Source organism: Neovison vison, chromosome 1 (genome assembly GCF_020171115.1).
Source record: "Neovison vison isolate M4711 chromosome 1, ASM_NN_V1, whole genome shotgun sequence".
Taxonomy (NCBI): Eukaryota; Metazoa; Chordata; class Mammalia; order Carnivora; family Mustelidae; genus Neogale; species Neogale vison.
In genome coordinates this window covers 104,271,014-104,286,358 of record NC_058091.1, presented here as the reverse complement: position 1 = coordinate 104,286,358, position 15,345 = coordinate 104,271,014, and the positions used below count along the sequence as shown (strand labels likewise).

The following is a 15,345-nucleotide window of genomic DNA, read 5'->3' as shown; positions in this document are numbered from 1 at the left end:
AGTGAAATCTGAAGTGTTTAATATAATGAGACCTATGGGATTTCCCTGAGGGATAATGACAACCACAGAATTTTAGGCTTTTGTGTCTTTCTTTCAACCTAACCCTTTGGTATCTGTGGCTTACCCTCAGTCCTTATACTATTTAGTATTTGATATTAAGCCATTTTTCTCACCACACTTTATATAATTAAGAGAAATTAGTAATCTTGACATAACTTACAAATGTATTATGTATATAATATAAATCAGAAATTAAGATTCAAGCTCTGGATGTAAAATGAAGGAGCTTATTTGCAGGAAAAATACAGGGTCTCATAAATTATCAATGTGAGTATATTAATATAAGTAGCTACTGTTTATTCTGAGGACATCTCAGAAGCAAGTGGAATGGTCCCAGGAGCAGGAAGTGGTCAATGGTGTTAAACGGTGCTAATGTAAACCAAGGACCACCTCTCCACCACTAGATTTGAAATGTCAAGGTACTGACAAGAGCTACGTTATTGGAGACAACAGCTTGATTGGATTGTCTTCAAAAACATATGTATAAAAGGAGAGGCAGCGAAAAGAATGAACACTTGTCTCTTTTCAAGAAATTTTACCAGAAAGGGGCAGAGAAAGGGGTAGTCATATCTCTGTGTGGGGAAGTGAGGGTTGAGAGAGGACTTTGGGGGGATGAAATGCATGAATGCTAATGAGAATGGTGCCTTAAAGGGGAAAACGGTGCAGGACAGAGTGATGAGATCCGTAGTGAGGGAAGACTTGAAGTAACTTGAGTAAGAAATGGAGGAAGGACACCTTCTTGTCAGTTATTGAAACAGGGAAGCATCTAGTAAAATATTAAAGATAAATCACTTATCTATTTGAGAAGGGCATGGACAGGCTGTGGAAAGGCTAGAGGGGCATATAAATATAATTTCAGTGTTAGGAAGCGAAGATGAAGGGGATGCATAGTTCTTAGGGTAACAGGGTTAAGAGCCATATACAATTGGGCAAATTGTCATCTTCTATAGCACTTTTTCTTGGAAATAGATCTTTATAACTTCCCTCTTGACATATTTTAAAGTATTATACTTGTGTTTTAAGCAAAATTTGATTTATAAAATTGGAGGTTAGAGATAAAGAAGTTCTGAGGTGCCATGAGAAAATCATAGTACTCTTTGTCAATAACCTGTATTTTTCTTCCTGAATTTTTTTTTTTTAAGGATTGTGTTTGATGCCTAGAAGGTTCTCAGGGTATTACTTTAGCACACATTTTGCTTTCAAATTCCGTATGAGTTTCTGGGTTGATTCCTCCTGATTACAGTAGCATTGATTGCTGTCTAAATCTGTTGCAGTGTCCCTGAATACTATGACTACGGTCATGGAGTAAGTGAGGATGCCTATGACAGCTACGGTAAGACCTTTTCTTTACTAAATCTGTGAAATCAGAACATCCATCAGTCACTGACAACTCAGAAATTACTTCTTTCTACCCCCGGTTTTTACAGAAGTCCAGACTAAACTGATTTATGTAATTCCAGGGTGAGGTCTGACATACAAGAGCCAGTACCAGAAACCTGGACAGATCAATTTTGATCGAAATTTCAAAAGCAATTAATCAAAATCATAGATCATTTTCAACAGCAACAGGGAGCATTTTGAACAGTGTCTTATATGTTCCACTGTGTCCACTGTCTGACTCATTGATTTGCCAACAATGCTGTGTCTTTCCTGCTGTCACAAAGATCATTGAGGAGTAATACACAGTCAAAATATTTCAAAACATTTAAGGGCCGAAACTGTGGCTTTCAGGTTATTTTCTTGTAGCTCTTAGAAGTGCCGTATAATGCTTGGCATAAGAATTAATAGTCAAAAACCGTAAGAGACTCTTAAATGTCACAAAACGAAGTTAGGGTGGCTTGGGGGAGGGAGATAGGGAGAGGGTGGTGGGGCTATGGATATTGGGGAGGGTATGTGCTATGGTGAGTGCTGTGAAGTGTGTAAACCTGGCTATTCACAGACCTGTACCCCTGGGGCTAATAATACATTATATGTTTATAAAAATAAAAAAAATTTAAAAAAAGAATAGTCAAGTAGCATGTTAGTCTATAAAATTAATTTCAAAAATACACTCTTTAATTAAAATACTACTTAATATTAATTTTAATTCAATTTAATAAGATGTATTGAGTATCCATGACATAACCCTATAGCATATCACTTTTAAAAGGTAGTCTCTTGCTCCTTAAAATACATATGCAATGTCACTGCTTGTCCATCTTGAAAAAGGACACTGATTTAAATGTTTTGGGCCCCAATTTTTATTGAAGTAATACCAAAGCCACTCCGTTCCTCTTTATGGGGAGCAGTAGAAGACATCACCAATGCTGCCTCTGGGTTCGTGGCTCCACGCTATGCAGGTGCGGTGCCTCATGAGGGTGAAGGGAAGGTCCAGACCTCGGGAGGAAAGGAGGAACTGCGCCCTCCTTGAAACTAGTTACCTAACCGACTCGCTTCTCTGGGTGGAGTATCACCAGGCAAACTCAGAAACAGGAGTAGACAAAAGAGACAAATAACCCGTTCCCACGGTGACTGCCATCCATAAGCTGCTTACTTACATATATCTTCTCATTTATCTTTTATGATAAATTGAACTATTAACTGTTTTAACTCCATTTTCTAATGAGGAAACTAAACAACAGCGGTTAAGTCAATATGAGGGTACAGCTGTGGGACGCAGCTTCTGTTTTTAGAGTCTCATCGGTGTTTGGAATGCGATTAGTTGCTGCTACCACACACGAAGCACCTACCTATTAGGGCTCCATACGAAGCAATTTATAATGAGGATTAGGGATGATGGAAATAATCCTCATTAAGCACTCTGTGTATATCTACATAATCGAATCCCCACCAGAATCCTACAGGGTACGCGCTCCTATCGTCATCGGAGCTTCACAGATAAGGAACTGAGGCTCAGAGCTGGAAGTAACCTGCCTGAGTTAAACAATTCACAAATGACAGCAAGAATGTGAAATCAAGCGTGTCTGGTTTCGTTGTTGGGAGTGGGGGCAGAGTTCGGTGGACCTAGCAAGAAAGAACAGGATCTGGTACTTTAAACCTAAGTTTATTCTAAAGGAAGGATGTTGAGCTTAGTGAGATTTCTCTGAATCCTGCCAGCTGCTCTCCCACTAATCTAAGGGGATGAAGGTCTTCGAGAGTATTTTACAGGAAAAAATAAAGAATTAACCCAAAATGAGCACTAGGCTCACTCTCTCTCAGACTCTAGCTTCTCCAGCACCAATCAAATGAACATAATTTCCCTGCTGTGAGAGACGGGAATATTCTCCAAAATAATGGAAATGTATTTTCAGAAGTTATTTCACAGAAAAAATAAGCGATGGACAAGTTCGCACAGGTCTGCCTTAGTTGCTACAGCATTCTCTTAGTTCAAAGGCGCAATGAGTAAATCTGCATTGTTGCAAGGATATTCCTAATTAAATAGGAATCAAGGGGTGCCTGGGTGGCTCAGTAGGTTAAGCATCTGACTTCGGCTCAGGTCATGATCTCAGGGTCCTGCGGTGGAGCCCTGAATTGGGTTCCCGGCTCAGTGGGAAGCCTGCTTCTCCCTCAGCCCCTCCCCCTGTTCTCTCTCTCTCTCTCTTTCTCAAATAAATAAATGCAATTTAAAACAAAAAAAGAAATAGGAATGAAGCCACATGCCTTGTATGATTACTTAGGATGACAAGTAAATAAGACACAACATGGGCCTTTCTTTAATTCATTCAACTGTGTGCATATAGGTATTTACAGGCTATTGGAATATGATGGCATACATAATAGACATGTTCCCTCCCCGGTTCCTACTGTCTGTTGCTGAGAAACCTATGGCTACATATTTAAAAAAAAACCTGTGCCAGATTATAAGCCATGTGATAGAAGAGAAGTTCAGAGAACATTACTCATGTAACAAATATTTATTTAATGGTTAATATGTGCAAGCTATTGTACTCAATCCTGGAGATACTGTGGTGAACAACCTCTTGAAACTCCCATTACTATTTATAAATCACTTTATAAAAACTGGGATTTTCATTTGCAAAATACGGTCATTGCTTTTTACACATGCCACAATTTGAGGAAAAATCACCGCCATGAACTTTACTTTATGGAATTACATGTACTAAAATCAATGGATAATATCTGACAGTGTAGCTCATAATAAGAGATCGGTTTTCTGTTTCTAAGTATTTTTTTTAAATGTTATTGCCATGTAAGGTAATAGGGAAAAGTGTGTGAATATAAACTATCTTTTCGGATCTTTTAACGGACATCCGGGGACCATGGTCAGGAGGGTGGGGTCCACCTCTCTGATCTATGGGTCTTACATGATTCTATCTTGTTTCTTTGATTCTTCTCCTGCAGCAAAGTCTAGAGACAAACAACAACCCCTTTTATTTTAAAAGCTACACCTGCGCATAAGCACAAGATTTCCTTCTGGGTCAAATTACAATTTACCAATAAGTACTTCTCAACATCCAGAAAGAGTTGACAAATTATTTTTAATAACTAATGAGGAAAATATCTGGTCAGAGAATAAAAGATATTAAGTAGGAATTTTTAAATAATAACTTTTTTTTTTTTTTTACCTATTTTACTAACTAAAATGTCAGCCAAATTGGCCATATTCTTATTGTGGAAAGATTAGATATATGTATGTGGCTAAAAATAGATTGGTCTTTAGGGCCATGATCTTTTCTTTGGCCATTCGGATCTGTTGCCATTTTCTGACATTATTGAGCAAGTATCAATTCAAGAATATGCTTCACATTCAAGGTGTTTTTATTCTTTATTTGAAAATGTTGATATGTCAACACTCTATGCGTTCTAATTTAGGAAGCCCTTCTTTATTTTCCTGTCAGAAGGATAATTGTTCAGGACAGCATTTATTAAGTCATTCTATTGGGGTCAGAATGATATTCCAGGGGCTGAAGCAAGGAAATCTAACTAATGTGTTGCAACCTTTTTTTTCATGGTGTAGATCTCAAAGGAAATGATATGTGTGCAGCACAGTGGGTTGAGAAAGAAGCTATTCATGAGATAGGATTTCAACAGCCCAAGGTCACCCCACTGCCCCAGAGCCCTCTCAGCTCACTATGAACTATCTGTGGTACACACTTGACCATAAAATAGGGACCAGAGACTCTGAACAAAGGCAACTATGTTTTGAATGATGCACATGTGAAATAGTTTTTAGAATTATTTTTTGCCACAGTGTTTCAAAATCAAAGCAGATACATAGTTCTGATTCACCTAAAAAAATATTTTTTCTTATGCTAAAAATAGTACACATCTACTATAGAAAATTTGTTTTGCAAAAAAAGGAATTTAAATCATCCTAATTATGCTACTATATGTATTCATTCTTTACTTTTTGTTATATATTTTGCCAATTTTTTAATCCATCATGATACACGTTTTATTTTAGAAGAGAACACAATGTAGACTGCTTTATAAAAATTCCTTTAAGATTTTCCTATCACTAAGTAAAGGTTTTCTTTTTCAGCTCTTACTCATTACAATTATACCTTGACAAATGCAGAATTTAATATATTTTTCCCAGGTGCTATCAGAATTAACCACTAATATGATCAGTTGAAAAGGGATACTCCTGGGCGCCTGGGTGGCTCAGTGGGTTAAGCCGCTGCCTTCGGCTCAGGTCATGATCTCAGGGTCCTGGGATTGAGTCCCGCATGAGGCTCTCTGCTCAGCGGGGAGCCTGCTTCCCTCTCTCTCTCTCTGCCTGCCTCTCCGTCTACTTGTGATTTTTCTCTCTGTCAAATAAATAAGTAAAATCTTAAAAAAAAAAAAAGAAAAAGAAAAGTGATACTCCTTTTGTAAAACCAAGAAATAACAACAATACTTGCAGTCAATCCACATAGTAATGAGATTTAAATTTTAAGAATTCTCATCCTCTCGTATATCTACAGACAATAGAAAAAGGGCCAAGTCAAAAGCTGAGAAACAGTGAGTGCCCAGCATCATCATCTTGAATCTAATTAACAAATTAATATGCATTGTATACACTCAGATATTGGTATCAGGTTATTATGTGGTGGCAGCTTGAAGTACAGGCTTCGTGCTGATAGGTTGCTGATCCTATCCTATGCAAAAGGACAGATGATGAAATTTAAATGTGCATGTGGAGCAGTTATTTGGGGACTTACTCATCTCAAATACAGATGGATTTTTTTCATTAATTTTCCATACCTCACATAGTAGCTAATGTATTAACTAGCATCCATTTATAGCTTACCTTTAAAGAACCATTGTACAACCTTTCAAATCAGTAACATTTAAACCTTGCATCTCCACTTATTCATTCATTTCCATTCTAAATCAATAATTCCTCTCTTACATTTTGGTTCTATCCTGGGCACAGATACTAAATCTCAGTGGGATGACTGTATTATTTTTATAAAACAAATAACCCCAATCCTCAGTTTCCTGGCCACAACCCAGATTTGGACAGTAAGTGAAGAGTGTTACAATGAGTTGCCTCTCCTGCTCCAGTTGGTGGAAAGAACTGTGGGGCTAACAGGTATCGGGGAAAGGAAGAAGGAATGCTCTTCAGGATAATCGGGTCTCGCATTCGAAAGACTCATGGATGGACTCTTTCTTTTAGGATTCCTTTAGAAATGGTTTGAAATAAACCACCAGAAGTAAAAATCCAATCATTCAGTGTGATTCCTCACTCTGAATCTTCACACATTGTGTTTTGTGTTTCACTAGATTAAAATTGTATTTGTCTCTTTCAGGCCCATAAGTCATGTTGAAGTGACAGATAATGTTGACCTCAAAGAAAATCCTGCATCCTTTTGGTTGTCATCACAATTGGATTATTCAAGATATTTCCATACAATTTGATATTAAAGATTAAACTGTTCTTTCTTGAAGCATTATAAATATAAAATTTTAAACATTAAATCCTTTATATAGATGCTAGTACTAAAATACAACATAAATAATTTATATTCAATACTTAATGTATTAATATTTATTAAATACTTCATTGATCTTTAATTTTATTAAGATTTAAATTTTATGATTCTGATAACTTGAATTTATTTTTGGAACACAAATATTAGACTCACAGAAATCCAAATAAATTTCTTCATTTTAAAAATATTTCTTAATTTATCAGAGTCATTATAATTGTTTTGGGTAAATCTAAATAGCTCATAATTCAATAAGCATGCATTTTAAATATAGTGCCTAGATCAGCTTAGCTAAGCAATACTTCACATAGGAAACACCCTCTGAATTCTCTCTGAGACTGACAGCTAAGAATGGACGGCAATATTCTCTTCTCAGAGAAAAGAACTGTTTATTAAAATGTATTTAATGTACGAACTGAAGAGCTAATTACGCATCCATTCTTTAGTGGCATTTAAGATGACAGCTGTGTGGAAGCAAGGAGGATAATATTAATACACTGTCTTGAAATGAATGAAAGCAAAAAGAATTTTGTCCCATATTCTAGGGCATTTGAGTGCTTCACTTCAAGACGATTGCAGAACACAAAGCTCATTTTGTTTTCAGAGGCAGGAATGATTATTATCCCAGTATGAAAATAAGCCCTGCATTGATTAATCTGTGAAAACAGCAAAAGAAAATGAAGCTAACTGACAGTCATGCCATCCATGTGATTCAAGAACAAATTCTGTCCATTTTTAATAGTATGTAGAAATATCAATTTGAGGAAATTGATTTTATAAATGAAGATAATCTTCTTAACATGGGAAAGAATTTACCAGACATTTAAAAAACTCATGTATCCTAGGACTTATTTTTATTTTTCCTAGAACTTATTAATATTGAAGTTGTTACATGATAGGCTATTGAGAAAAATATCACTATGATTTATTCTATTTAACTTTTAATACAAATTTTTAAACTTTATTTTTAAAGTCATTAGATTTAAATTATTAGACTTTATTAGTCCTTTCTTTTGAAGGGCTAATGAAATGGTGCTTCTAAAGTATTTTAAAATTCACTTTTTTAATAAAGATTTTACTTATTTATTTGAGAGGGAGAGAGCACAAGTGAGGGGGAGAGACAGAGAGAGAAGCAGACTCCCCGCTGAGGAGGGAACCCCTTGCAGGACTTGATTTCAGGACCCAGAGATCAGGACCTGAACTGAAGGCAGATGCTTAACCAGCCGAGCCACCCAGGTGCCACTAAAACTCACTTGTAAAATTAACTTAAGGCATAGTTAACTTTTTGGTCTTTCCTAATTCAGAGGTTGCAGTGAGATGGATATCTAATTCAACTAGTCTGGATAATAAATGTAGATTATGTTGTCTAGACAGACAATCAAAAGATCAGTGTCTTGCTACTCTATCTCTTCCAGTATAACAGATATATTACAGTTTCCATTCAGTTTTAGGCAAAACTGGAACTTGCTTTATAATATTTCAGGTCAGAGATTGTTAACCTTAATGACACATTTTAGAACCACTTAGTTAATCTTGAAAAAAATATTAATGACCTGTTACCACCTAAGATCAGCTTCATCATAGTCTTTGGAGATGAGAACTGGGGGCATCAGTTGAATAGCTTTCTGGGTGGTTGTTCTGTAAGCTAAAGTTGAGAACAAGTTTTAGATACATATCTGGGAGGTGAGAAACGTGGCCTGTGATTTTAATATGAATGATCAAAACTGCGCCAGGCACCTGCATTCTTAAAGGCACCACACAGAGTTCTGCAAAGGCTATCTTTTGGAACACTGGGTACTTTATAAGCAAATGTTATATTCTAGGACCTGGCATTTTAAATTCATTTTTTTTAAAAACTGTAAGTTTACATAATAGAAAATAGGATTTTTCCCCTTTTTGAACAATTGTGTGCTGAACATTTAAATCTCAAGTTTGACTTTGTCTAAAATTCACCCAACAGAGAGTTCACAAAAAATTACAGCTCTGACAAATAAATAAATAAAATCTTAAAAAAAAAATTACAGCTCACATGCACCTATCATTTCTCTTGTTTAGGCAATAAAACAAGCCATAGGAAAGTTCTTTTATCACTTTCTTTTCTGCTGAGTTAATAGTGCAATCGTTTTAACTGATGGGGAGGGAAGAGTTCAGTGATTTACTGTCAGAATCTTGGGGTATACAGATCTTGTACAAAAAAAGTAAATTCAGTATAATGATTTATATTTAGAATATAAAAAAATGAGCTGTTTTTAAAACACAAAGTACAGAATATAAAATATAAAGATGGAAAAGCATTTTCTTGGCTACCTGGAAATAGACTAGGTAAGAAAAAATATATCCTGAAGGCATACCACCTTAGGGGGTCTTTATAAAATTTCCACAGTTTGGGTAGATTTTTATTTCTATTAATAGAGAGCATGAATTTTTAAAAGACAAAGATACATCATTCTGAAATAAATGTGCAACACATATTTATCAAATATGTCATAATTTATTGAATGATCCAATGGGAACTGATATATATGGATTGCTGGAAAAAATGCCAGTTGAAAATGTAATTATGATTACTGATGACTAATATCAGTGTCTTTTTATAGATTACCTAGCTCTGCTGGTAACAAGATAGGCTGAGGGAGGGGGAGGATGGATCTAGAATACTTAGGTCAGTCTCTCTGGAGCCTGGTAACTGTGCAGGAACGTTCCAGGAGACGTCCCCTCAGGATCAGGAGAGTGCAGCAGCAGGTGACAGCTCCCCTGGAGGCTGTTGGCATTTGAAAATTCTACCAGGGGTAGGTCCAGTCATGGGCAAAAGAGCTAAATTCAGGCTGATAAGAAGGATAGGAGAGCGAACAGACTAGGGTGAGTGCCCAGAGTTCGCCTACATGTTGCAAGTCAGGGCTACAACTCTCCACAAAACTGCCCTCACTTCACACTCCAATCACAAATTTGGAAGACTCTAGGCCACCCTTTCTTCTGACCAGCTGGCTACAACTTTGGAGTTCCCACTACCCGCTCTGGTTTAATAACTTGCCAGAATGACTCACATAACTAAGGAAATGGCTCTAACTTATGATTAATTATTAGAGCAAAAGGAAAGAATGCAGAATTAGGCAGAGAGAGACAGATATATAGAGCAAGGTCTGGGAGAGCCCCGAACATGAAGCTCTCAAAATCTTCAGGGTGGCACTATCCTCCTGGCGTACTGATGTGTAAGCACATCGAAGGTGTTGCCAAGCTCATGCAAACCTCAGTGCCCAGAGTTTTTATTACAGCTTCTTTATGCAGCATGAACGACTGAATCATTTCCATCTCCAGACTCCTTTCTCTCTTCTCCAGATTGGGCTGGTATCATGTGGTTAATGCCCAAACCCTCTAATCTCCTGGTTGGCCTCTCAGGCATGACCAGGCCCCATCCTGAGTTGTCTCATTGGCATGAACTACCAGGTGTGGTCAGAGGAGCCCATCATGAATAACAAGACTTTCCCATTACTCCAGGAAATTCCTGGAGTTTAGAGGTTACTTCACAGTAACTGGGGACAAAGGGTCGCCCAAATTTTTATTACACAGAGGGTGAGGTAAGAGTGCCTACTCGGGAAAGCCAGCAGAGACATGTTGAGGCAAAAAGCACAAGAGTCAGAGCCAGTCAAACAGCCAAGTTAACATTTTGCTACACTTAAAACCTGGTTTTCTGTAACTCCTCTAACTTGGTGTTGGTCTAAGAATACACTCTGGGCTCATTTCTGGTCTCAAGTACAGAAATGACAGGTGTGGGGTGGAGTAAGGCAATCAAATTGCTACAAATTCAGTCTCTTCATCTCTGAAGCTACGTCACCATGCCTACCTCCTTCACTGAGTTGAAGGCATTATTGGAATTCTTAGAGAAGAAAATTATAAAATATCATTTTATATCATCATTCTTACTCTTCCATTTTTCTCATAAAGTCCACATGTATATTCTAAAAAGTCTATAGCTGAATTCTGCAGGTTTTTGATTGACTCCAGATTTTATTTGACAATTGTAGAAGAATTTTTTCAATTCAAGTCAGAAAACCTCTTATATTGTGTTCAGTTATCATTCGTCATTTTTTTCCTATACCTTCCATTTTGGAAATCCTTTCTCTAACTGGATTCTTTATCTCCTTTTTACTTAGACAAGATCTTAACTCTAAAGTAAGACGATAGAAACACATTTATTTTAAAATATTGAGAACCACTGGCCTTTATTATTCTATAGGTGTAAGATATTACTCAGTAGAGTCAAGAATAAAATATAAGGTTAAATTTTAGTTATGTGTATAATAGGTGATAACTAGAAATGAAATGGTAAAGAGTCATTATTAAATATGATAATGTGTAAAGTGTGTAAGGTAGGGGCTAAAACAGAGTAGATAATATAAAAATAGTACCACCTGCAAGGTATGGGTCATATACTAATCACAGCATATTTGAATTACAGTGATTCTTCCTCACATTGCCAATCATGGTGACTGCATCTTGGAATACAGAAGCTAGTAAAAATCACTCGTTGCAAGCTAAACTATTTGGCATGCAATTCATGTACTTCTCAAGTTTGTTGGTCATTTTTTAAAATATCTTCCTGGAGCTCACAATAGAAATAGCAGTAATTCCAATAACTTAAGCTTAGCCACACAAGATAAAATTGTGAAATCGTGTAATGATTTGGAAATTAGGTATATACATGATGTAAATTTGGAGATACTAAACAAGAGTATGTATAAGAATGGAGAAAGGTTAAGAAAAATGGCCCTAGAATTTCCATACCTAGACTGAAAAATAGAAACTGGAAGATGATTTAATTCTCAGGTTATAAAACCCAGCCATGGCTACAGACCCACATTTTATGAAGGTGAATTAAAGTTAATAGAGAGATGTCAAGTACCAACTAGTTAAGCCACAGATGTACTTCAGAATTTTACCCTCAAAAGTTTCTACAGCTTTCCTCATTATAGATGACTCATATATTTATTGAATTGTCTTCCTGAATTTACCCATGAATATTTTCAATATGGAACATATTTTAAATAGTCATATTTGTTTCTTATGTCAACAAATGCACTTTGGAGTCAGTTGTTATTTATCTGTTTCATGGTCCAGGCAGCCAATGGGAAATACCTACTTTTGAAAACCTCTTCAGGACTTAACCTAAGAACTTCTTCAAAGACTAAAATGAATCTCACTGGTTTTGAGGAAGATGTTGGTATTTAGGACAAGTTCCCCAGGAGCCAAGAGAAGCTCTTAAGAAATCCCAAAAGACCCAGCTCATCTCTGGTTTTTGGGATCACTACCAGAAGTCATCATTATCTTTCTTAAGATGAATCAAAATAAATGATCCAAAAAACTAATCCGTAAACATTAGCTAGTTAAGGAAAATGTAAGCTTTTCTTCAATATATCAAGAAAAATGAAATCATTCACTTGCCAAAATATAACAGGTATCTAAAGTTTGGGTCTTTTGTACTTGAAACCTTTAAGTGGTTTGTTCTACTGATTTCTTCTACTAACGGGTCCATTTCCATGCAAAAACAGAGGACCTTCCTTTTGAGAAAAAGATTTTAAAATCTTAACTATACTAACACTCCTCTTATTTCAAGACCTAAGAAATTTTTTTCAACAAGTATTGTAGAATACTTGTGCTTCAGATGATCACCAAAGTCATCAATTCTAAAATGAAGGTAGGGGTCAGATCATGTTGGGCTCTGGGTGGAATTTCTTACTAAGGAATTTGGACTTGAGCTTGAGTATGCTACAAGAGCAACTGAACAGACCTAATCAATCATATTTAGAAAAGTCCCTCTGGCTAGAAGCTGGAGTAGAGTAGTATACACACACACACACACACACACACACAAACTAGGGAATACATACATGTTTATATACATATATATATGTATATACACACAGATACACATATTTTATAATGTATATAACATACATATTACAGTATATAAATATCTGATATACAATCATGGGAAGTCACACACACACACAAAAGAACTGGGTAGTCTGGGCAAAGATGAGAATGGCTTGCCATGGAATAGGGTTGGTAATGGATGGAAAGAAATGCATGAGTTAAATACATATTAAGGAAGAAAAAGCAAAGCTTAATGACTGGTTAGAGTGACTGGGCAAAGGTGAGAGGATGCCAAGGGTTTTAGATGAGTAACGAGGCAATTTCTATGTAGTAGCTTCAGTCTCTGCAATAGGAAACTTGGGAAGAGCATTAAGTAGTATGGAGAAAAAGATGAGTTTAGTTTTGGAAAAAGTTAACTTTGAAACACCTGAGGAGATGCCCCACAGGCAGCTAGATACGCACGTCAGAAGCTGAGAATGGTCTGTGACAATTAAAATTTGCCATCAGCATGTAGATTAAGAAACTTGCCACTTGCCAAAGAAGTCTTTCAGTAAAAAAAGAGGAAGAATCAGAATTCAAATGCAAGCCTAGCTACAAGACCCCTGGGAGTCCTATTTGAAGTGAAGAGATCCGAGGGAGGGCTGTGGCTTCTTCAATGGGTACAAAATGAAAATGTAAAATATTTAAATAGAATTAATGCATTCAATAAATAATTACAAGTTCTGCCATGTGCATCACAAAATTCTAGAGTTGAGAAAAGCGTGCTTAGAAAGGCCTAGTCCTCTGTTATTCTCTAGATGGATTATTCCAAGTGTTACTTTTTTCTAACAGGGAATATCTAATTAAAAATTTGAAGCAGTGATAAAAGCTGTAAGTGCTTTCCAGAAGGTGACTGAATTTCCTGAAAGCATAACTGTGGTGAACTCAAAGTTAATTCTTCTTGGAACAGAATTCACTAGGTTGATCTGTGGAAACAGATGCTGGTCATCCATATTTCCCCTTCAGTACTATAATGTTTTATCCTGTGTATCTTAAAACAATAAACTCTGCAATTACAGCATAGTGGCAATACAAACTGTGTAGATAAAATTGTTGAACCATTAGGTTCCGATATCCCATTAATATTTTTAAATGTTCAGAACAGAGCAGACAATCTTTCTTTCTACCTTAGATGAACGAACACTTACATTTGCACCTTAACAAATTCAGTTCAAGCAGCCCACACTCTTGTTAACAAAATTAAAGCTACATTCTCACTCATTTAGCTAATTAACTGTTGTTGGAATCACCAGTTATTATATAATTCAAGGGAATTAGAATAAATGAAGTCTTATTTTCCAGGCAAGAAAAGAAAAAAGAGAGTGGGAGTCAGGATCTTCTTTCAGATGAAGGGAGTGATGGAAAATGGTAAGACAATTACAGATAAAAATTTTGGGTCTTCTGGGGCACCTGGGTGGCTCAGTTGGTTGAGAAAAGACTCTTGATTTTGGCTCAGATCATGATCTCAAGGTTGTGAGACAGAGCCCTGCATAAGGCTCTGTGCTCAGTGGGGAGTCTGCTTGAAAGTCTCCCTTTCTGCCCCTCCTCACCTTCTAAAAGAAATAAATAAATATATTTTTTTAAATTCTCAGTCTTCCAAATTCTGAGCTATAATTGTCTTATCTTTAAAAGGAAGATGACATTGGCACCTATCTTGCAGGAAAATTTTAAGTATTTGCTAATAACAGCATTGTGTTTGCCCCTTGGAAGATGTGCTAAGAATATTGATTCTCAGAAAAGATGGTTCTCATATAAGATTCTCATATAAGATGAGAATCTTATTTTCTTAATAGGATAGGTATTTAAAAATTAAATAAAGAAAACAGACATTGTCATAGTGAGTTACAACAACAGAACATCTAACCTAACCTATTCTCTTTGGGAACAAATAACAATAAAACAACATCGAAGTATTGAAGGGTGTTTTTAAATAGAATGCTGTTCCTTAGAGAGAAATCAGAAATTTAACCTAGACCGAGACCAGCAAACAGAGAGGATGAGAGTCAGGTGAATTCTAATCAACCTTGTAAATGCTCTTATATGAGACACTACTTGTTTGTAATAATAGAGCTTAACTTGGGCTTCCTGCTTTAGTTGTGGTTTCTGCATATTGGCTTACAGTATACCAAAAATAAATAGCATGAGTTCTCCCTTTTTGTTGTGATAAATTAAAAAACAATTTTTTAGATTCTTTTTCAGATCTCAGATATATAAACAACTAGCTGTGTAGGTCTCGCAAATTGGACATAAGAGCTGTGCCCTCAGTCATCCGCATGACATCCTATATCCTTTCAGAACTGATTCCTAAAATGAATGTACTCTGAAGGTGGCATTCTAAACCCACTTCTGGAAAAATAAAACACTGAAAGTTTACTTTGCATGTGTTTAAATAATGCTGATGTGTCCCAAATTTGCGCCTTGTTCCTATTTTTCAATTTCCCCACCAAGAACCCTAATGTTT

The 15,345-nt window shown here is 36.2% G+C and overlaps 1 protein-coding gene across 1 annotated transcript in view; it reads left to right on the top strand.

Annotated features, from left to right (window-relative positions):
- KHDRBS2 (KH RNA binding domain containing, signal transduction associated 2) overlaps positions 1–15,345 on the top strand; it is a 574,896-nt gene that overhangs the window by 552,945 nt on the left and 6,606 nt on the right. Inside the window, exon 8 of the mRNA XM_044253624.1 lies at positions 1,335–1,393. Coding sequence (XP_044109559.1) covers positions 1,335–1,393 — 59 coding nt within the window. The remainder of the gene's footprint in view (positions 1–1,334; positions 1,394–15,345) is intronic.